Here is a 23,201-nt window from a genome sequence, read left to right as displayed (position 1 = left end):
GACAATTTTGTTTATGAGGTGAGGAAAATGTAGAAAAAAAGCCAGAATCAAGTCTGAATATTCATTAGACATAAAGGAAGTGACTATCTGTTGGTCTCAGGATGGTAAACCGAGGACTTCATTTTACGTATTTAAAGTCTTTTCAGATTCAGTCACACATATGTAAAGAGACTCAACTTCATCTCTCGATCTGTAGAGACTTGTTTGACACCGAGTGCCTGCCTGTCGCCCGTAGTGTTGTCTGAGGCCATTAGCACACCTAGTGAGGAATGAGGAGCAGACCTCTGATCAGCGCCGACTGGTGCCTCACTCTTCATTTCTGTCACCAGGGTGGGAGCCGGGCCTCTGTCAGCCGGCGTCACCACATGATAGGCCCAAAGACTAGGGGGGAAATTCAGAGTGTCTGTCTGGTCACTTTGTGCTTCCTGTTTATTGTGGTCTGAAGGTGACAGCACCTTGTCTCTTTAAGTACAGGTGCGTGTGGTCATCCTCTATGACCCACTTTAATGGTCTACTCCAATTTATGGCAGCAGATTGAGGAAAACCTGGAGAACTACGGCAAGAATCCCCAGTCTTACTACTGAGGCAACAATACAAATTCTCATTTAGAATTTTGGAGCACACTAAATGTCTGCTGTGTGGTTTAAGTGCTCACGTTTCCCCTCACCTGGTCCTGTTTCATCAATATCAGTGCTGTTATTGATTGTGGGCTGTAGCCATGTGTGGATAGGAGCATTTTGAAGTCAGCTGAAGGAAGCAGGGTGCTCGGCCTTTGTCATATATATTTTTTAATCCAAGCAAAGTAGGGTGCAGCTGGGTTTGTGTAAATCTGCTGCTGAAAAGTTTAGCCTTGCTGAAATCACTCATCAGTGCTTCTAAATCGCCCAAAAGCTAAAACTACAAAAAAGTGATGTTGATGGAACTGATTAAAACGGAGGGATTTTCCAAACGCTATGACAAACCGTTGCAGCTATGAAACTGCTGCTGAAAACAAACTGATACCGAATAATTTGCTACAAACTTCCCTTAATGCGAACATGTTGCCACTTTTCTTTCATATTATCTATAAAAACAGCAATAATTTTCTGGATTGTGACGCTATGATTGCAGCGAGGGACTTTTCTGACTGATGCAACGTCGACACATTGTGAGGTAAGGACTAGCTTCACGCTTAAAAGCTCTTGGTATGCTTCTTCAGAACAGTCAGATCGCCTTGGAAACTCCCTCCTCCTACATGCCCATCACACATCAGATCGAAGGAGTGCTGTGTCCAGCAATTTCAGTAACTTTCAAAACCAAATCTGATGTTCAGATTCATCACTTCACATAAAAAAATGCCCATTTGTATGGAAGTGAAACTTAAACAATCTTAACAAATGTATTACTTTGAAAGCCTACATGTGCACACCAAGATCTTTATTTCTATATTTAAACAAATACCAAAACTTGGAGCTATTAAATTAACCCAGATCCTCAAAATTATGACACTGTTATATGGAAAACATGGCAATTTGTTTAGTTAAACATAAAGAGTTTAATGCTTATGTACCTTTGAGGTTTTTCCAATATGCAACATAAGCCATAATGGAGTTTCTGGTATCATTTAAACCAAAACCCTTGATGGCACTGTTGTGTTGATTGGTTTCAGGGGAATAATTTGAACCGATTGGAAATACCCTGCAATATGTGTTCCCATGAGCATGCTACGGACAAAATATGGCCCCACTTATTAGAATATTGCTTCACAGTGCATTGAGAGGTCAGTATCTTGCTTTAAGACCTACATGCACACTGCAAACTCAATAGAAATCACAAGCACCATCCCAAATGAACTCATGTGAAAAATTCAGCCAGAGTCAGTACAACACTTTGTAAACCATGCAGATCTCTGCTGCTACATCCTGCGAAACCCTCAAAACAGTGTTTGCATCAGCAGGAATTCCTCAAATTGGAGAATTTTGTTAACTAGGAGTCAGTGTACAGTGAGAAAACAATACAGGACAGAAAACATCTCCATCTTAATTGAGGAATCCAACGACTAGGAAATGAACTGTGGGTAGTGCAGATGCATGAGATGTGACTGACAGATTCAAAAGCACAAACTCTTTTATAATACTCCCCCCAAAATTCAGCTTACTAATGTTTGACAAAGTGAACCACATCCTGGTGGGTTTATCAGTTTTGATTAAAACCTGACTGCGACAGTTACTGAAATTGACGAAGGTGGTTCTGTATTACCTGCGTCTGGGTTTGGACTTAGAGTGGCATACAGGGTTACAGTAAAGTACAAAGAGGTGTCACAATAAATTGAATAACTTTTAACATTAAATATTACTCAAACAGCTTTGCTTTCAAACCAGTAAGATATGTTGGATTGCCTGCAGGCGTGTGGACCTGCGATTTTTGCTGTGGTTGGAAAAATCTCGGTAGATGTAGAGGAACACACAGAAAATGTCGGGCTAATATGTATGAGGAAGGTTCCCCTTCTAGAACACAAGCCTGCTGTCACTTCATGGCCTACAGCGCTTCACTGTGGCCGCTAGGTGGTGTTGCACTAATTAGATAGAGGACACTGTGAAAAGCCATAATTTCTGCTCAGAATCGTCATGGGAAATGAACATGAACATATTGCAAAGATGTGTGAATGGTTGATGGTGAGAACTGACGTAGATGAGACCAAAGGAGACATGGTGAGAGTGTTTGATGCAGAAAGAACAGACAATTGCTGCAGGCGTCTGTCAGCAAGCAGATATGCACATCTTTTTTTTTTTGTTTCGTTGTTTTTTTTACAAATCTCCAGATGTTTCAAAGGCCTAAGCCACAGGTCTTTATGTCTGTTTGGTGTTTATGTCACTTTAGGCCAGCGTTCCAGTCACTTCAACTCTGTTCGACACCAACCTTGACACTAACTTTGAAAGTTCCTGTAGTCATCTGACACTTTGAGGGGCTGGTCACTGTCCTTCTCTACGTTCTGCAGTTTGTCTGTAGCAAAACCAGAGACTGTTCCAGCCCGTCATCGTTATCCTGGACAGACAGTAAATGTGTCAATGAGGGCAGTGTGGGAAGGTGTTGGGAGACACTGTGGCAACCATGATAATGTGTGAGGTCTTCAGTGGGTGTAATAACCATAATAGTCTGCATCGCTGTTGCTGTCTTTTTCACAGACCTCTCCACTGCGCGGGGGTGGGGAGTTTTCAGTGCTGGACGTATATGGCGACACCCTCCTCTTCTTGTTTTCACCCACACCTCCCTCAAACAGGCTAGAGTCGCCTGAGTCCGCTGATTTCACAGAAGGTGGTTCGAGCCAAGGCTCCTCTTGCACTACGCCCACAGTGTCTTTGGGCTTGTCCTGCAGCAAGGGCGGCTGAAAAGAGTCCAGGAGTGGAGGAGGGTGCAGCCTGGGGTTCCCAGGGGATGTCGAAGATGAGGAGGAGGAAGAGGAGGATGATATGGGTCTAAACCACCCAAGAGTGGGGCCGGATTTAGTGGGGTGACCGAGGTACTGTGGGGTGGGCCGGCTGGCGCTCCAACCTGCTGAGGCGGCTCCTGATACAGACACGCTTGTAGACGCAAAAGGATGATCTGAATAGTAGCTGAGAGCATGGTGAGCAGATGTCTGCAAGGGGAAGGGCTTGTAGAAACCATTTCCAGAGAAGTCCCCCTCATAGGAGGAAGTGAAGTCAAGCCGATTTGGGGCCACGCCTTGCTGAGGTGACAGGTACCAGCGGCTGTGGGGACCGGGGGTTGCGGATGGGTCTTTGTGCTGCTGGCCCATACCAATGTGCTCGCGGCCATAGAAGCGGCTCTGGGGCAGGGGGCTCATGTACTGTTCAGAGAGGTAGCCTTGGGCGTAGCAGCTCCCTGGCAGCAGCTGCTGGCCCTCTGTAGGGGAGGGGGTGAGGCGATCAGAGTCGGGAGGAGCGTACAGCCTAGGCAGGAGGGAGGAGGAGGAGGGGAAGAGAAGCGAGTGTGAGAAGAAGAGGAAAAAAAGAAGGTGTTATTTCCTGCCCAAACCTCAAACAACTATCAAACATCTCACAGCCCCTCACACCCTTTCACTGCAGCATGCTCAGCAGCAGCAAGTAATTGCATCTTTTCCAATATTAAAAGGCTGACACGAGCACTCAGGACATTCAAGTGCCAGCAGTGACCCAGTCTCATTATTAATGCTGAGAGAACGCAGGGTTCACACTGAGAACAGAAGAGGATTTGCTTTTTGTAAATACAGACATTTTTGAAATTACTTACGTGTCATAATTGTCACGGAAACCTTTAGCGAACGGGTTATGGTCTATTTTCAGCTGAGTGATCTGTGTAGGGAATAAGAGGAGGGCAATGAGAGAACGTAGGCAAAGGAAAAAAGAGAAGGAGTGAGTAACCACATTGAAGAAACAAGAGCGCAGAAAGAGAACTAACCGACTAATAATTAATGAGGCTACACTGCAGTTTTATCTCTTATTGGAAAGATTTCATCTTAAAAACCGCAAAGGGGAGGAACACAAATGTAAAATTGGGAGAGTATATCTTGCATGGAGTAACTGTTCCACAGTTTATTTGAACAGCCGTAAAAAATACACCGCACACAAGAGAGATGTGAGCTACGGTGCTCAGGTCAGCCGAGGTGAAGCGACTCTTGAAGGTTGCAGAAATGTAAGTTGGTGTGTCTGCATTTTTGATGCATGCATGCATAAATCAGTAAAACATGTCGCTGACATGAATCATTGATCTCTCAACATCATTAAAGCTGTGCAATCGAAGTTATAAGAGGTGTTTTTGTGGGCCAGTTGTGGAAGGTTGTTGCCAAATACAATACAATAAATATGCAAACATGGTAGAATAGCATGTCAGTGGTCTGCAACACAGGCTGCGGTTCACACCTTAAAACATATTTTTAAAGCATACAAATCTCATCTTCATCTTTGTGTCTGAGGTGACTTACATCTGCATTTTGATAAGCAGTAACAGCGATGAACTGAGTCTCCGGGAAGATGAACATCTGAGCTTTAGAAGAGAGGAAGGGGTCCTCCGTGCCATCCTCCTTTACCTGCACGATGTGAAGACGAGGCTGGTATTTATGGAGGGACTGGAGAACTATCATCTGGAGAAAGGGAGATGTAATATTATGGTCATTTGGCTGCTAAAGATTAAGAGCAGGAAACAAAGATACCTTTATTTTACCGATAAGCGAGAAAAATAAAGGCAGGAAATGAGCAGGCAGAAATTGAGTGTTTGCAGATGGTTTCCATCGCGACACTCATAATGTGGTTAATGTTTTCATATATCAAGAATACGAAAGGAAATTATTAAAGTAGTGTAAAATATAAGCAGAAGGTGACAGTTATTGCATTCATCGATATGTTTCAGCCACTCACTGACCACGCGAGCGTATTCACAGACAGATTTGTAGATAGAAAGCAAATTAGAGGCAAAAGCACGGTACCTGTGCCACATTGTTGGTGCTTCCCTTGTTGTTGGTGAGCTTGAGCTTGCTAAACGACACCTCTTGTCTCATCCAGTGAGCTCCTGTGTTGGGAGAGTCGGGGTGCATGTACATCCTGTTCCCTGCAATCACCGAAGCACATGGCGAGCAGCGCATGTAGTTATGAATAAGGGCTGCACGCTTTGTTTTATTTATTTATTTTCACAGTTTTGGCTTCAAGCTATCACAAAAACAAGAGAACAGGAATATCGTGCTGCAGCGAGTTTTGCTTTGATTCTCACTTTTTCTCTTCTGCACCATTTCCTTTACAGCTGTGTTTTATTCAGCTGGTTTTTTTTTTTTTTTTTTAAAGCTCTCAGTAATGAACAGACTAACTGTGATTAGATTTCTTCCCATAACTCAGCAGCTTTTCCATGAATCCTCCACCTGTTAACCCAGACGGTCAATGCGCTGAGACCAAGCAGTTTCAAAATGTAACCTGCCACTAACACTATGACTAAAACAGGTGCATCATGACACGCTTCATTTCTGTAGCGTCGAATTTGGTAAATTTTGAAATGAGACTTTTTAGGACAGTTTCAGTAATATCAGTGTTTTCTGAGTCATTTTTAAAATGCTGCTATTCACTTTCTGTTTTGCTGATTAGGCAGAGGGAAACAACATTTTGCTGGAGCCCCTCAGGTGTAAATTTACAAAAAACAACTTTGGCTTAAGGACTTAAAATCTTCTCTGATCTAAAGTCAATTTTATAGAGATTTACATGAATTCAAGTTGAATTTGATGCGATTAAAAATTATATTTTCTGCAAATCATCAGCAAGCACTATAAAATATTTATGGCACAAAAGTTAATGGATATTAATAATAAGTTACTGTCTGTAGGCCACTTCAGTTGAATACAAGGGAAGATGAAAAACGTCTTAAAACGCCACTTTTCCATCAGGTATTTCCCCTGCAAACTGGGATGGCTCTGTTTTCCTTCCTTTAATATTTTAATATATTCCTAGAGCAGCCAAGATTTCTCACAACATTACCACAACAACCTGCTAACCTTATTTTTGCACACCACATAAGGGTAATATTAAATCTAATTGAGTGAAGTTGTTTCACCACAAATTCCACAACTGTAGCACATCAGCAGTCACCTTTCCACAACACCTGGCATATGTGTGACAGCACCTTGCAGTTTCTCTCATTTATATATTTGTGGTTTGTCTATCATCAATCACACATAAAATGAAATCTCGGTTAACTTGCTATTGTTATGCTTAGTTTTTTCTTTTTTTTTCTGAAGTGTGAACAGGAGGAAATACTGAATGAAAGGTTGTGGAGAGAACAGGGCGTAGAAATGTAAATGTAACGTGTTAAATAATTACTTCTATGCTTGATGTTGAACACGTCTTTACAAGAAAAGACGAGAGAAGTGGCTGAAATGAACTCTGATGTATAACGAGATACTTGGGGAGAAGCACGATTGGAGGTACATCTGGTGAGTAATTCAGACACTCTTGGATGCCACGGAAGATCAAAGCGGGACCTGGAGAGCTTTGATAGGTGCTGGAGAAACTGTGAGTGCAATTGTTAGTCATATTCAAAGTGATCAAATTACTGGACATGTTTTTAGTGGGTTTAAAGAGGGGTTAAAGATGGCATAATATTCCTAAAGATTTTATTGTCGTACTTTGTAGATGGAGGCTGACTAAAAAAAATACTCCAAATTTCCAAAGTACAAATTTTCCGCGTCTTAAAAATGTTTGAGTGTATTTTTCTGGTAAGTAAATTGGTTTTTAGGATTCGTCTCGGCTCAACAAAAATGCATTCCTGTTTAAGTCAGTTATTATAGCTCCTTAAACCAAGGAACATCAGGCAATCTTTGAAAAAATTGCAAAACATGTTGTGAAGCTGCTGACTGAAAACCTCTCAGACCAAGTGTGCATCTTAATGCACGTTTTGGTTTCCCTACTGTATGCATCTAGGTTTGCTACAATACTGCTAAATAAACCACTTCCTCAGGCTCTTCCAGGCAGCACACTGAGTGAAGTCTCCTGCTTGACTGACCCAAGTTTATTTTCGATGGCGGGTTTAAATCATAAACTTCGCATTAGAATCTAGTGTAGGAAGCCCCAGGAAGATTGTGGGTTTGAGCTGTTTACCGGCTACTGGTGGTAAATGCACGATGAGAAGAAAATAGCTATTTTCAATGAGTAGTAGACATTTTTTTTTCACAGGTGGAAGAGCTGTTCTTACGTATTAGGAGTACTAGTAAAACTCGTGAATCCAAAATTGCAATATTTGTCGTCCAGAATAGCCGGTTTCATTATATTACATGCATTTATGTATGTATCAGTGCAAATGCTAATCCAACTACGTTCCTTTGATATAATGCAACAGTTTATTTTAAGGTTTTAACTATAGTGGAGTTAATATAAAGCATTTTAAGTGAAATCGGTCAAGTAAAGTACAATTACTTTGGTGGTGTACGTCATCCCTTTTATATCCTTTTGCATTTTTACATCTGCTATATATAAAAGTTATAATCTTAGTCGCTTATCGTTTTTATCAGTGTGTTCAAAGTCTTTTTCAATAGACGCTGCAGCACTCTTTTTTTCTTCTTTTTTTAGTATTTGTGAATGTAAATGTAGTTGTTTGATCAGCGTACCAAATCTTGGTTTCTAACAGTCATAAAGGCAGCCCCAGGGTTTTACATTCTGTGCTATAGTTTCAGTGTACCTGGCATGTTCCCTTCTGCCTTCCCACACTGGACCCACTTGCCGCCCTGGTATCTCCAGTGGTGCTGATCAGCTAGAACGACGTCCACATAGACGTTATAGTGGGCAGTAGGATCCAGAACACTGATATTGAAGCTCAGAAAGGGGAACATCCTCCTGGAGAGACATAAGAGAAATTTATTTGTTAAAAAAACAACCCAAAAACGTTGTTTATACCTTTGTTCACATATTGTAGAGGTTTATGGATCAACTACGCCCACGTCCAAGGTGCACAGAGAAGCAGATAAAATCTCAAGAGGTTATGACTTTTTTTGTTATCACGATTATTCTGATGACAGTTACAAAATGCATCAAAGTGCTGACAGATCTCAATGTTAAACACATCTATCTATAATTGAAAATGTCTATCCAGCAAACATATCTGTCTTCAAAGTTAACAGAAAACAGCCATGTGAGGCTGCTGCCCCTGAGTTTTTAAAATAATGTGCATGTGAGTAGCGACTGAAACCCATATTACACTTTATCCATATTAGCCCTGCACATGGTTAGTGTGTTGAAAAAACAGGAGATGAGTTTTTATTCCGTATAAAAGGTTTATGTTATATTTCCAAATATTAAAACTTAGACTCCAGTAACTTGGATCACTATTCAAAATCAGCTTTATTGGTGTAGACCATTAGTTCATCCTCTAAAACAAGCCACTTTGGCTCCTCTTGCTTTAAGTCAGCTTTCTTCTCACAAACCGGAGATTTGAACAGCAGGTGGACATACAGAGCTGAGAGTGGAAAGTAGACCCTGATGTCTGTTGATTACATGCATATACACTGACATCATTGCATGAAACTTTATGTAACAGAATAATAATAATAATAATAATGGATTGCATTTATATAGCGCTTTTCAAGGCACCCAAAGCGCTTTACAATGCCACTATTCATTCACTCTCACATTCATACACTGGTGGAGGCAAGCTACAGTTGTAGCCACAGCTGCCCTGGGGCAGACTGACAGAAGCAAGGCTGCCATATCGCGCCATCGGCCCCTCTGGCCAAGACCAGTAGGCAAGTAGGGTAAAGTGTCTTGCCCAGGGACACAACGACCAGGACAGAGAGCCCTGGGATCGAACCGGCGACCTTCCGGTTACAGATGCGATTCCCAACCCCCTGAGCCACGGTACAAACAGTACAAAATAAGTTCAGCTGTCAGAAACAACTGACATTTCTCTCTTTTGAATCACACAGCCTCTAAAAATTATGGATTCCATTAAAATAATCTGTTGTTGAAAACTGAACTATTGTAAATTTTCTCAACAGTGCATGTACGTAAGCTGTTGAGATGATTCATGTTTGGCCTTTCAAACTGTAATCCTCGGTTTCCTAAGCAGCTAAAGGAGTCATGAGAGGTGGAGAGGACAGCTGACACTTGAGCTCAATATTTAATGCTGCTTTTAATAAAAGATGCCCCAGAAGATGCTCTTGATTGCTGGAGCTTTGCATGTTCAACTCGTTTTGATCACTTCAGTGAGACGAGGTAACTGGGAGGTCAGGTTGTCCCCTGGCTGGACGACCCGGGAACGGAGAGGGAGAAGCTGGGTTAAATTAAAATTAAAGAGACACACACAAACATATAAGAAATGGACTCTGAACACACAACGGCAGATAAACCCTGCTGACATTCACGTGTGCGCCAAATATCCGGAGTGCATGTCGACGCGAAACACTTACTGTAGTGATTCAGAATTACTAACCCTACTGAGTTGTAGTTCACACTTTACATTATAGCGCAACATGTAACACACAAATGTTAGTCATTCTCTGGGGGAAATCCACTTAAGGGAAATTAGTTGGACAATCATGTCCTTTAATATTCATTTTCCCAAATGACTGATAGGTGAGAAAAAGTTTGATGGAGATTTAATCGACAAGGCTTTTATTAAACTGATTTTTTCCCCCACCTAGTTTCATATTATTTCCTGGTTAAGTTAGACATCAACACGGCTTCGTGAGCTTTAGGAAAAGACCCCTTTCACAGCCACGTTAGAGGCCTGTCCTCTGCTTTGTGGCTTGTAATAATAGTTTACTTGATGAGGTGCTAAAGGTAGACTATAGATAGCAAAGATGTGCTGCTTGCAATGTTTTTGTGAGCAAATGTTCTCAAGCAGAAAAAGTATTTCCTTGAGATTTAACTGAGAATGCCCTTTAATATTATGAGACTGAAGAAATGCTCAAACTAAATGGTGATATTAGCTGTACGCGGCAAGCATCTGAAATGACTCATGTAGGTGTTTCTAAAATGCCATCTAGCAAATGACTGACTGACATCATATTAGCGTGCAAACTCAGAAGAGGTGGCATGAAAACTTTAAAGAAGCCTGGAGTTTGAATCTCATCTCGATTTACTAATTACTATTACGGATTTATTTGGTTAGGTTTAGGAAAAGCTTGTGGTTTGGGTTAACATGAAAATAAAGATGTGAATAACAGTTTGCAAAAACCTAATCTTTCTTAGAGGAAGACAGTCTAGCGATATGTAAATTTTAGGAAAGATGGCATTAACACATTGCAGAACTCCGTAGGATGTGGCCACTCGTGACCTTGAGCTTCTCTATAAAACCAAATCATTACTGAGAAATTTCAGACTGAACCACAGAGTCCTTCAAGAGACTGAAATTGACGTTTCTGGAGATATAATGACTAAAAATTTGCCTCACAACTCACCTTCCCCTAAAGATCACTGCATGCAAAAAATGATCTCATTTGTTTTATCATTACAGAAACTCAGTGATTTAAAGGAAGACCTGAGCTTTTCCTGATAATGCCACCAAATCTCATGTTCATTCATTTCTGTCTCTTTATTGCCATGGCATGCTTATAAATACCCCTGTGATGAACTCTGGGTCCATATGAGGTCACCAGAGTGTAGCTGGTGTAAATAAAGGCATTGTGTTTGACACCAGCTAAAAGCTCCTCAGGCTATGGAGCATTTGTAATGACTGACATTCAGCTCCCGCTGCCCACCCCTGCCACTTAGATTTGTTCGGTATTAAAAGTGCACAAGTGGTTTTAAACCTACAAATGTAAATAGAATAAAAACATGCCTTTGTCTATTTTTCTTCAAATAATAGATTTGGCTAAAAAAGAGCTGAAAGTGTGTAAAAGTATAGATGGTTATAATGAGTTCTATGAAAAGCATGTCGTAGTCACTTTAAGAGGGCAAAGTGCGCACAAAAACAGAAAAAATAGCTCTTCGAGAAACACCCTTTACTTTCTTGTCTAAAACATTTTGATGTGGGTGGAAAAGATAGATAAGGTCTCATGTCTATTTGATCACCGCACACTGCGCAAACTGCGCGCACACACACACACACACACACACACGTTAGAAATGAAAGTTAGACATATAGCCTAAATATAATTCAGTCAGTTAAAGTTTGTGCCGAGAACATGATACTACATGTTGGCAGCATCGTTTTGGTAAACTACAAAACCTGTTATCTCTTCTCGATCGAAACTGACCTCATCTACAATCAGCTGGGTGATTTAGGGGTGCAAAAACAAGACAGGTGTGTAACGAGACAATGAGTAAGAGGCTACTGTTAGCGACGGCCCGAGGGCCCGTCCGTGCTGATGAGGATTTCATGTGTGTAGCCTGAATCTGCGTACATCGTTTGTACGGGAAATTAAGAGATGCATAAAGTTACTTTTACATTTGTCACATGGTATTACGATGGGGCACTTTACTTTGTGTTTAAACTGTATAATATACAAAATGAGCAACAGTGCTAGAAATAACTGTAAATAACTAAAAGCTGTGATACTGTGGTTCACTAAGCATAACTGACAGCTGAGCATAATCGTTAAGAATAAATCGATTAATCAAAACTTTTAGAAAATTATTCAGCCAGTTTTGAATAATCGATTCACTCTTAATGATTGTTACAATTATGCTTAGTGAACCACAGTATGACATCCATTTATCCCAACTACTGACTTACTGTTCTAACCAGTAGTTCACTGCTGTTAGGAAATAGCCCAATCTATTAATAAAAAATAGACAGTTCTATCTACCAGTATTTACACGGTGCATATATTATGTTTAAAATAAGAGCAAGTGTGTGAGACCAAAAAGATCCATATTATTTGTGGTAAAAAAAAAAAGTGACTTTCTTTCTGCAGACTTTTATTAATAACTTTATCGAGCTTTATTTTAAGTGTTTATCATTTTTAATCTGTTTTCCATACCGTTACTGAACATTTGTAGCTGTTAGCCATATTCTTATCTAGCGGTATCAACTATTTGTTAAATTTCTTGTTACAATGAATTAAATTACTTTAATTAAACTGTAATTTCTACTGTTTCTTTTCAGATTAGTGTGGTTCAGATTTCCAATTACCCCCCTGGCAATTGCAGAAGCACCCCCTGGGCTACTCGAGCTCCCGGTTTAGGTTCACTGGCTTATGGGAATGCTCTGCAGAGAGAAAGCACAGATGCTGTGATGTTTCACATTATGCATTTATTGCTCATTAGACCTCTCAAAAGGCTGAGCTGCAACATACAGCCACTGGCTGTGAGCACAGCTGCAGCTCCAAATCAGCTTTGGCAGTGGTCAATGAGCAAACTGGTACACCAGCTCCTCTGGTTATCTTTCTGACTGTAAGGCTACAGACTTGCAACTGAGCAGCCACAGCTGAGGGTATGCAGACTGGCTGTGGCCACAGCCAACGGCAGTGTGTGTATCATAATACAGCTCAGCATTTCTTTATGAATCAGAGGAAACGCAAAAGTTATTTTCGGGTAGTGCAAAAGAAGTCTTGAATAAATTCCTGATGTGACCCTTAGGAGGCTCTGTACTGCTCACATATGTACCCATATTGTTTAATAACAATGCTGAAGGGTTAAAATTACTACAAAAATCGTGGTAATTCGCATTTGCATTGATTTGTAGACTAAAGGTACTTTACTTTAAATTTGGATATATAAATGCAAGCTTTGTGTCCAGTTTTCAAAAACACATCTCTATTGATTATAAAAAGAACGGCAAAAGCTGGACTTTTCCTTAATTCATGTAAAGAAAAAGTTCAGATGATCAAATGTTTTCCAGTTTGTCTCTTTGACTGCTGGCTCTTTAAGACGGCAGCACATACACACGCCCTCCTTGCTCACTAGTAAGACAAAACCCTACGCTGAACCATCCCAGTTGGGGTTTTCTGGCTACAAGGCAAGTCCAGTTTAACAATCAATCATAGTTCTCGGTGAAACACAATCGTGGCAGCAGCTCTTTAGTGGCTCGCAAAGAACAGGTGAAAGGGCTCTTCTTCCGCAGCAGTATTTAATACAAGCGAAAACAGAAACTTGGCTGTTGAGCTCATGAATGGATTGATCCACCTACACTGAGTGAGAGTAATCTAGAAAGAAGTAGAATTGTTATAATTTTTTTTTTACCCCATTCATATTATCAGTTTACTTATAGTAGAGCCTTTTATAGGAAATCAGAACTTGAGAAGGGGAGAAACCAAAGAAAACACAACACAGAGGGGTATTTGCATGTGTGGGAGGCTCTTTGTGTTCAAAGTTCACTCAGAGACGCTGAAAAGCACTACATACATACATGATAGTGTGCAGTTATTTTCAGTGTGGTGGCGTTGTGGTAATTAAGGGCATGGTAGCTGTCATGTCTAGAGTGTCACACAAACATGATTTTACTTTTACATGGCAGATACAGTCACAAGGAAAGCACCTCTGTCTGTTGCAGTTTGGAAAATGATGATACACAGACACATGAAGTCGCTTTAACACAATAGGAAATCACAATTTCAGTTACCCAGCTACCAGACAGGCTAACTAATAAACCTGCCAGCGTGCCACTGAATTATAGAAACAGTAACGGCAAATGTCTATTTCTGAGCACGCCGTGTACGAACATGAAGAGTCATAACTGTAGTCGTTTTTAAGGCAAAATACCATAGAAGAAGATGAGTGTGGTGAACCAGTCACCAAAATAGAGACAGTGACATTTAAAAGAAAAAAAAATTCAAAATAAACTGTGTGGATGTTGGAGAGCGAGGAATGGGAGGGCACGGGAGGGGAAACTGTGGGGGGGGGGGGGGGGGGGAGATGGAGGTTGGAGAAAGGGAAAAGGAAAGAGCAGAGGGTGGAGTGAAGAGAGGGAAGGAGGGAGAGGAGAGGAGAGGTGGGGTGGGGAAGGGTGGGGGTTTTGTCCTGGGGATGCGAGGCAGAAGCTTGAGCGGAGAAGAGGAACTGGGTATTCACCAGGGAGAAGACTTTTCCACATGAGCGCACCCACTGATTCATCTGGACAGGAGTTCAGGTCCAGTTTTTGTCACCGCGCGTACGCTTGATCATCTGTGACGAAAACATGCCAGTCTACAGCTGCTGCCGGACACAAGGACTCTTTAGCACATGGACACCCTTGTTTGTGTATTGACTTATGGCAGAGGAATTCAGCCACTATAAGTGCTGAAATGTCCATTTTGGGGGGTAGTAGTCAGGGGTAGTCACCTGATACTGTGGACTTCATGCTTCAGACCTCATAAAGGATAATGCTGCTGTTAATCTGGATTTTTATCATAAACAAAGCCTTCGGACAGACTAAAAGCAGTTGTAGTTTAGTCTGCTTTCCAACACATCCAGCTTCTTGTCTATCAAACACGACACAAGGCCATTAGTTTCTACAGTGAGGAATTAGGAACAAATTTCAGGAGCACATTAATTCCCATTTGTTGGGGTTGGTGTACTGGTGTGTGCTTGTTTATGCTTGGGCCTCGCTAATGTTTCTTTCAGTAGCTTTTGGACAATCAAACAGTCTGGTAAAGATCCTATCAGCCACAACATTATAACCACACACTGTACAGAGAAGATAAATGTAGACACGCCCTAGCACATCCAGCTTTATCATCTATTTCACTCTAAAAGGGGCCACACTTTAAAAAAGAACATAACACTGCATTAGCGATTAAAAGTGATAAAATTAAAGGAACATTTTCGCTGAGGTCAGAGGTCAAATGAGTAGTAAAGTCATTTTTTAAAAGACCTCGGTATGAACGAACTGAGTAGCCCCCTGTTGGCCATTACAAGAAATGCAAGTTTACCGTGTTTTGACATTAGCTTAACTTCTCAGATCCAGAATGTATAATTAAAAACACATGTTTGGAGATCAGTCGATGCTCCGGGTTCGGTGTTGTCTTCCTCGTGCCATTCCTGAGGAGTTTTTGGATTATCCTGCAGAGGGAGGCTGCAGCCATCAGGGAGCATCTGCGATAACGTTTAGGTGTGCGGTATGTGTCATTATGCCAAGTAGCAAAGTAGCATCGCGATGAATAGTGATACTGACTTCACCTATCAGTGGTTGTAATGTTGTGGCTGATCAATGTATATATTAGTATTTATCAGTATACAGTCCATTTATAACAGTGGAATCAAATCATTGTTAACAATGAACTTGCCAGCAATAGAAAACAAATAGGGAAGTAGATACAGTTTATATTTCTTTATCTAATTAGTTCCACAACCAGTCAGCAGCCTATCTTCATGTTCAATTAGTAACAGTATTTTTTAATCAAACTTTTTGGGAACCAAATATAGAGCTATAAAGTTAAAAAAATATATCAAGTGTGTCAGTAATAAGCCTAAGGCTCCAAATGCGGTGGACATTACTCACTTTGAAGAGGAGCTTAATTACACGGTATGAGGAAGTACTTGTATAGCTGTCTAAAATATTGGCACTAGATGTTTCTGCGAAAAGCTACATAGGCACACATAAACAGCTGAACAGGAAGTGACAGGTCATACTGTCAAAACCTTGAAATAGTCCCACTTCTGCTTTCAGAGAGAGAGAGAGAGAATGCGAGCAAAAACGAATACATACGACTTCCAAACATTCACCAAAAAGGCAGCTCGCGATGCAATTCTTAAATATGTTTTTCTGATATGTTAATTTCAGCATTAACTTCTTTAAATTTCTAGAGCAAGCTGCCCTTCTAAAGACACCCACTCTTATTTCCTTGGTGATGTGAAGTGATAATTTCCACAACATGAGAAGCCTACTTTGGAAATAAAGCTGGTTATTACCTAAATCATTTGATGAATTCATAGAAAAACAGCATTTTCACCAATGGGCTGCAGTATATTAGAAGAATAAAAACCACATTTCATTTTCATTGTGTGTTAATAAAAAAGCACCAGAACGGTTTATTAAGAACAGATACAGGAACCTAAAACTCATCATACGCGGCGATTACCGTTTCTGAGCGCTCATTCTACTCAAAACACAGCAGCACCATCTATTCTTGGGAACAAAATAAATCAAAGGATTGTTTCCTCTCAAAAAACTACAGGATGTCAGACTGATACAGTTTACAGTTTGCAGTCAGTGGAGCAGAGAGGGCAGATGAGCATGATTCCTCCGAGTCTGAACTTTAGTTTTACATTATTTCCCTAAAAGGTGTTTTTACGCTGAGAACTTAGTCAGTACTTTCTCCTTCCTAGAACACACACTGCATGGCCGAGCAAGACTTTCTTTGTAAGTTATGTGCTGTAATTAAAGCGAATTATTTCCTCTTTGAAAACTACCAGAGGATCGTTCAATTAGAGGCACATTTCGAGGTGATTTCCTACAAATTCAAACGCGGCCTAACCCTTTTAACAAAAAATGAAGCTGCTTTCTACTGCAGTTTCCCAAAAAAAGTCCCCACGAATGCATGTACTTCTTGGAAACAGCTGCAGGGAAAAGTTTGCCTTTTTGACTCATATCTGCACCAAGAGTACCACAGGTGTAGGATCCCTGGTCAAACAAATGAATAAGGAAGAAAGCTTCACTTTCTCTTTTCAAATTTAGTCATTTGATTTCTTTTAAATCACAAAATATCCCCTTTTTCCCATTTTCTACCACAATTTGTTCAACCCCTTGGATCATCGCGGTAACACGGTTGCGCTGACACAAACTTCGTCTTAGCCGAGGACAGCCTGTGCCATGGTATCAGCTAGTGAGGTGAATCTGAATTTAGCTCATGAGAAGTGCAGATGAATTCGCCCCCACCCTTCGCTACAGGCCGAGAAAATGTGTCTAGATTTCAAAGCCCAGGTGTGCTACATGAGCTTCTGAGAGATCTGTCAGGCTGTACACCCACCGTCTAGTGGAGGCTGAAGAAAGCAGAAAAAAAAGAGAACCTAGTCTTTTACTTCCTGAACATCAAAGGTGCCTCACCTCCTCAGTGTGGCCATCTAAAGCTTCAGTAATGTTTGACCCTTCACTTCATTTCTCTAGAGTTTCTTTCACCCTTTCGCCTACTGATACCGAGGTTTTGATTAACATTGCAGACCCCCGGACTCCTCTCTTAAAATCACACCAAAATTATTGTGGAAGCCTGAAACCAAGATGAAAATTTTAAGAAGGATATTGCCTCTGATATTGAAAGTTTTTTCTTCTTTTTTAGTGTTTCTCTGCTCACCTTCTTCAAAATCTTGTAGGATTTTTTCTTTTTTTATGTTACGAAAAAGTGTGAGTGTCAGAAACAGGGGTAAAGATAAAAGACAGAACATTTTCATCGCCAGGATTTCACATTTTCACAATATGAGGTTTGTGGTTTTTGCACAACAAGAAAATTTGCTTTTTGTCACATGTGGAAGGATAACACCTCTGCACTCACCGACCCTATTATTATTGCGGGTAGTCTTTGACTTTTTCTTTGCTCTGAGGGAAGCTGAAATTAGCTGGAGCAAAATAAAAGTGTACTGCATGCATTTTAATTACGTGACCTGATATATGATGCTACTTACCACAGTGAGTTTGTCTACAGAGGAAACTGCCAGGAATTGCTACGTCAAATAATAGAAGATGCACGCACACACACACACACACACACACACACACACACACACACGCGCACACACGCACACACACACACGCGCACACACGCACACACACACACACGCACACACACTTGGATAAAAACGTAATAAAATACTACATTTTTAACACTAAAATCCCCAAATCATTGGCTAATTCTGCAAAACCTGTGCACACCATAAAATGAATTACAAGGCATTGAAGGGAATTTCTAAAACGATCCATTTGTGAACCATGTGAACAGTTAAATGTGCAATTTGTGATCAGGTTTAGCAGATAAAAGGCAAGAAAGTATATCAAAAGTCTATCTAAAAGGAGCATTTCTTACCCCCAAAACCGTAAGTGTACTGCACTCAGAATAACTTTCAGTAGTAAACCAGAAGGCAAAGAAGCCATGCAGGTCAAAGGGGAATATTTTGCAAGAACATAAGCTGCACCTACCAAACTGAAATTCATCTGTTTCAAAAAACCACAAAACGCCACATGCAACAACAACAACACCACACACACAACCTTAGATATATAGATTAAAATGGCTTGAGTAAACTTTGTGAATTTTTACTCAAGCCATTTTAATACAAAAATTTTGAGTTTCAGCCGACAAACCGAGTGAAGCCACTGGAAATATCAGTGTCATATTATGTGACAGCGCAATTGTTTCCCGTGCACAGATCCGAGCCATGAGAAACCTATGGCCTGAAACCTTGTGTCAAACACAAGTGTCGCATATTAGTGAATTAATCCTCATCGACGTGACTGCATCTTTATGCTCGGTGACCTATCAAGAGAGGCCCGGCAGCGCCGTCTCTTCCCCTCTCAGGCCATGAGCTGTGTGCGCTGCAGAGAGCTGCCTGCGCGAGCCCACATGTTTTTTTAATCACAATTTCGATATCGTCATTTTTTTAAAGCTTCCCACTTAAGAGTATCGCTATGAGGGTTGTTTTTGACTCTTGTTTTAGATTTCTTCCTCGCTGTCTGCACGAACAAGAATTTGATTAGCTCCCAAATTGAGTTTTGTAACGTCGATTATTGCCAATGACGGATGGTCAAAAAGATGACGTAACTTTTTTTTTTTTTTTTTTTTTAAAGATTACTGCTTTCTCTGATGGTTCGAAAAACTGTAAAATTTCCTTTTTGGCAGCTGAAGAGGTGCTGATATAAAGTGAAGGCACCCAAGAGACTTTATAGGTCAAAGAACAGCTCAGCCTGCAGCTGAGACTCCACTTTGCAGTTTGTTTGCCTCTTCAACAACTTTTTAATTCGGTTGTAATTCCTTGCATAGTAACAAACCTTTGAGATGCCTCTCAGTAAAATGACATAGTGGCCTTCTGTGCGTACCCTAATAAATTTAAAATTTAAAACTCAATTCTTTAGAAACTGTCGTACTTTCACATCCTTTAAGTAGGCAACAGCTCGGATGAGGCAAATTTTGCGCAAAACTTTGCACCTTTCGATCATTATCCCAGAAAAACTCCCAACAACCACGTCACCTGAGCAGAGACGTGTTGGTGATGCCTGCACAGTCTGCAGAGCTGGAAGACGACCGCCATTCAACTCTCGGAAACAGAAAAATAAAACTGGTTTTAGACGTGAATTGAAGTGCGCTCTTGTGGCGTAGCGGAGGCTGCTCATGGTAAAGATAAGACAGGTGAGTGAGTAAATTAGAAAGTGTAAAAACCAAAGGGCAGCGGTGTGAAATTCACGCTTTCTATGACCCCCTCTTTGCTCCATTAAATGTGCTAATCGACAGCGGAGGAAACAATGTGTAGTTTTTCTGTGAGACTCACCTCCCCTGCTTGGTGATTATCATCTCGGTTTGGAACTTGTGGAACTTGGCCCACAGCGGGTAGTTATTGAGCAGAGCCTGAGTCTTCCCGCACACCTGTAGCCCAGGTAAAGGGTAGAGAGGCTGCCGCTGGAACCCGTGCTGAAAGCTCGCTGGGTAATTCTCCGGAGAAGGGGAGTACACGTCTTTACCGCCCGTGGGAAACCCGTCTCCTGCCGTCGGGATGTAAGCCTGCCCGGCTCCGCTTCTCGGCGGAGAGCGCACGCTGCCGTACGGGCAGCTGCTGAGGGTCTGTGCGTAAAACCTGCCGGGTTGCGCTCCGTATCCTCCTACCGCCTGGTCCGAGTGGTAGGGCAGCGGCAGCGCGTCCTGCCCGCTCTGAACAGAGTCCGAGTAGTAAAACCTCGCGTCCTGAATCCCCATTTTGAACTCGGCTAGATCCTTGCCGCCGCGGTGGAAGTGACTGCTGATGTCGGCGTTCTTTCCGAAAGTTTGCGTTTCAGTCCCATTCAACATGCTGAGGTAGAGGTTGCCACCTATGCCGCCCATTTGCAGCCCCGCTCCCAGGCTGTGTCAAATGTCATAAGTTTGCGCTCCGTTTGAGTAAAAACATGTACGATGATAATCATAAAAACCAAGACCAAAAAACAACAAAGTCACTTGCCCTCACCTACGACTCAAAACGCACCGACATGAATTTTTAACTTGGTGTCTCCGCCGCTCAGAGGTTCAGATATAAAAACATCCCTCACGCCTCATTAGTCTGTTCATCGATAAACTTTTATTATTGCCAGAGTTGGTGTTTGTCTTTTTTGACGTGTGGAGTCGCTAGCAGTAACTCAAACACATGCTCGCTTTTCTAACCTATGATATATACATTTTGTAGGTGGTCATATTTTGGAGGTGTGTCAGAGGCAGGGGAGGGCGCGATAGGCTCCAGATATGAAAGAGAACATCCCCTCAGTAGAGACACGAGATTACACCCACACACACAGACACGCACGCAGAGACCTTTGGGGAAAAAGAGGAGTAGAGTGTAGTCTTCTGCTTTAAAATTAAAATATGGACACAGCAGAAATGTTTTAGAAGTGACAGCAAATAAAAAATTTATGTTATAATTTTAATTGTCTCTGATGCTATTTTGCGCCTTTTGGTTCATTTGCGCACATTAAAACCTGCTGTCATGATTTTGTTTAAGAGAAAATAGGTAATAATAATTTAATGAAGTTAGTCAGAGGTGGAATTCAATTAAAGGCCTGCAGAGGTTTTTAATAATTAGAGTAATAACACTGATAATTTTGACAAAGCAACAATCATTCGCAGATGTTAAGTCCCACACGTTAAATTCGCATTTAATTTAGCGATAAAATAAACAATGGTGCAGTCGGTTCATATAAGACGAGTTTATTAATTTTATGTATTTCTACTTTTTAATAAGACTGAATAAAACTACTTAAAATGTACTTTTATCTCCTACCAGCTCGACACACCGTGCTTCTTTCAAACGTTAAAGTTTATCCGTTAACGTGTGTGATTTATTGTAATTTAGCTGAAACATATATTTACAAAAACAAGTCTATTAAAGTATTACTCACTCTGTGTCACAGGGTTTCAGGTTTTTTTGTCACCATAAACTAGTTCACATTTTGAATCAGCAACACGATTTTATTTTCATTTTCAGTCTCAATCACGAAACACGTCAAAATGTACAAGTTTATTTTTTATTTTATTATTTTTTACAGTAAGAAAAAAAAATCAACAACGAGACTGACTGTTTTAGCAGCTTCAGAGAGCTCACTGTGTTATAGAAATTATTTAAAAATAAAGCCCAGTGAAATGTATCATATTTTATAGGAAATTGATTATATTTTTATATTTTTTAAAATAATATTTTGGGTTATTTTTTATGTTAAATATATTTGTAATCTTAAAAATGATTTCCAGTACATAAAAATACATTGTACCCATTATTTGAGCAATAATCTTAAAAATAATACACTTAAAAAAACAAACCTGTGTCTATATTCAGAATATAAATAAAAATCTATGCGTTTAAGTCAAGTGACAACAAAGAGAGACTCTTACTGAGGCTAAAAATGATTAAAATTTACCTTTAACTTGAACCATTCCCCCTCCAAGCAGAGTCTTGTTTAAGGCCCTGATAATGGCATGTTTAAATGGGTCTTACTGCTGGACTGACACTACATTTTCAGTACTCAGTATGGGTATTATATAATGTTGTTATGACTTGGTTTTTTAACATGTGCGCCCTGTGGCGGCAGAACACCTCAGACAGCATCAGGTACAGTTTCAGTCCCAATATGCAAAATTAACTTTCACATATGTTTCCTGAAACTGTCAAAGCGTCACCGTTTGTAACCAATCACACATCATTTGCTTCCAAAGCTGGATGAAACAGGAAGCTGGCTGTCACACAGCAGCAGGCTCTTCTATTAAATAAGACCTCTTAGTGTTTGTGTGTCACTGGTCAGCAAGCCCGGCCTGCACGGGGGATCTGCTTTATAAACACAGATGAAAGAGATAACCCTGGGGTATTAACAGCTGCATGTGTGTGACCATACACATGCACACACATTAATAGATGAAACCCCCCTCCAGTGCAGGTATGACACAGTTATCCCCATCGACGCTGTCACTACTCTAATCCCACTTCCTGCGTCTCTCCTAGCAAGGTGAGCTCACAAGGGCGCACGCTGAAGTCATCAGTGTTGACACGGGTGGTGAGAGGGCCACAGTGTGAGCGGCACCCCTCCCCCCACACACACACACACACACCTCCACCTCCACCCATCTCGCTCACCCCTGGAGTCACCACTTCCTCTTCTATCCTCTTCTTGCTTCCGGTTAGAGCCTCAGGCCATCACCTTCTGTGGCACAAATCAGCTTTCATTTTCTGTTAAGAGCAGGTCAGGTGGCCCTCATGTGCTCATGTGCACAGGAGCATAACTTGGAATATATTGCGAGCAGGATAAAGTGTTTGTAATCCTGGTGGAGCCCGTACAATATCAGCCTTTTCTGCCGGATTCTAAACTTTCCACCGATACCTGAACGTAAGCCAGTGGATAAAAGTGGGTGAGAAGGAGTTATAAATAGTGAATTATAACCGCGCTCGTACTCAGAGCTATGCGGTAACTGGAAACTGAAGTAAAATCTTGATGACTTCAAAAGAATGCAGTAAAAGCAAGTGTGGTTAACTTGTCCACGGCTTCTGTGGGTTGACAAATTTAGAGGTGATAGACGGGCACATCATCAGATGTCTTCATTAAAGGAAGGTGATGATTATGAGATAGCTAGAATTACAGCATGAAATAATTCGCTGTGCTTTGAAATATAACTGAAATATGAAAGTGAGATGTTTGAT

General features: G+C 41.0%; 1 protein-coding gene across 1 annotated transcript; it reads right to left on the bottom strand.

Moving 5' to 3' along the window:
* Positions 1-985: 985 nt before the first annotated feature.
* On the bottom strand, positions 986-20,667 carry tbx21 (T-box transcription factor 21). The gene is made up of 6 exons (XM_085416988.1): positions 19,821-20,667; positions 8,170-8,324; positions 5,441-5,562; positions 4,940-5,098; positions 4,249-4,310; positions 986-3,929 (listed from the first exon to the last, which is right to left on the bottom strand). The coding sequence occupies exons 1-6, from the start codon at positions 20,366-20,368 to the stop codon at positions 3,110-3,112; spliced, it is 1,866 nt and encodes a 621-aa protein (XP_085273114.1). The 5' UTR covers positions 20,369-20,667; the 3' UTR covers positions 986-3,109.
* Between the last annotated feature and the right edge of the window lie 2,534 nt (positions 20,668-23,201).

The sequence above is a fragment of the Rhamphochromis longiceps genome, linkage group LG8, assembly GCF_057381845.1.
Source record: "Rhamphochromis longiceps isolate RC_006_pf linkage group LG8, R_longiceps_female_GT1.1, whole genome shotgun sequence".
Lineage (NCBI taxonomy): Eukaryota > Metazoa > Chordata > Actinopteri > Cichliformes > Cichlidae > Rhamphochromis > Rhamphochromis longiceps.
The sequence above is the reverse complement of the archived record's forward strand: the minus strand, read 5'-3'. Positions and strand labels throughout refer to the sequence as shown.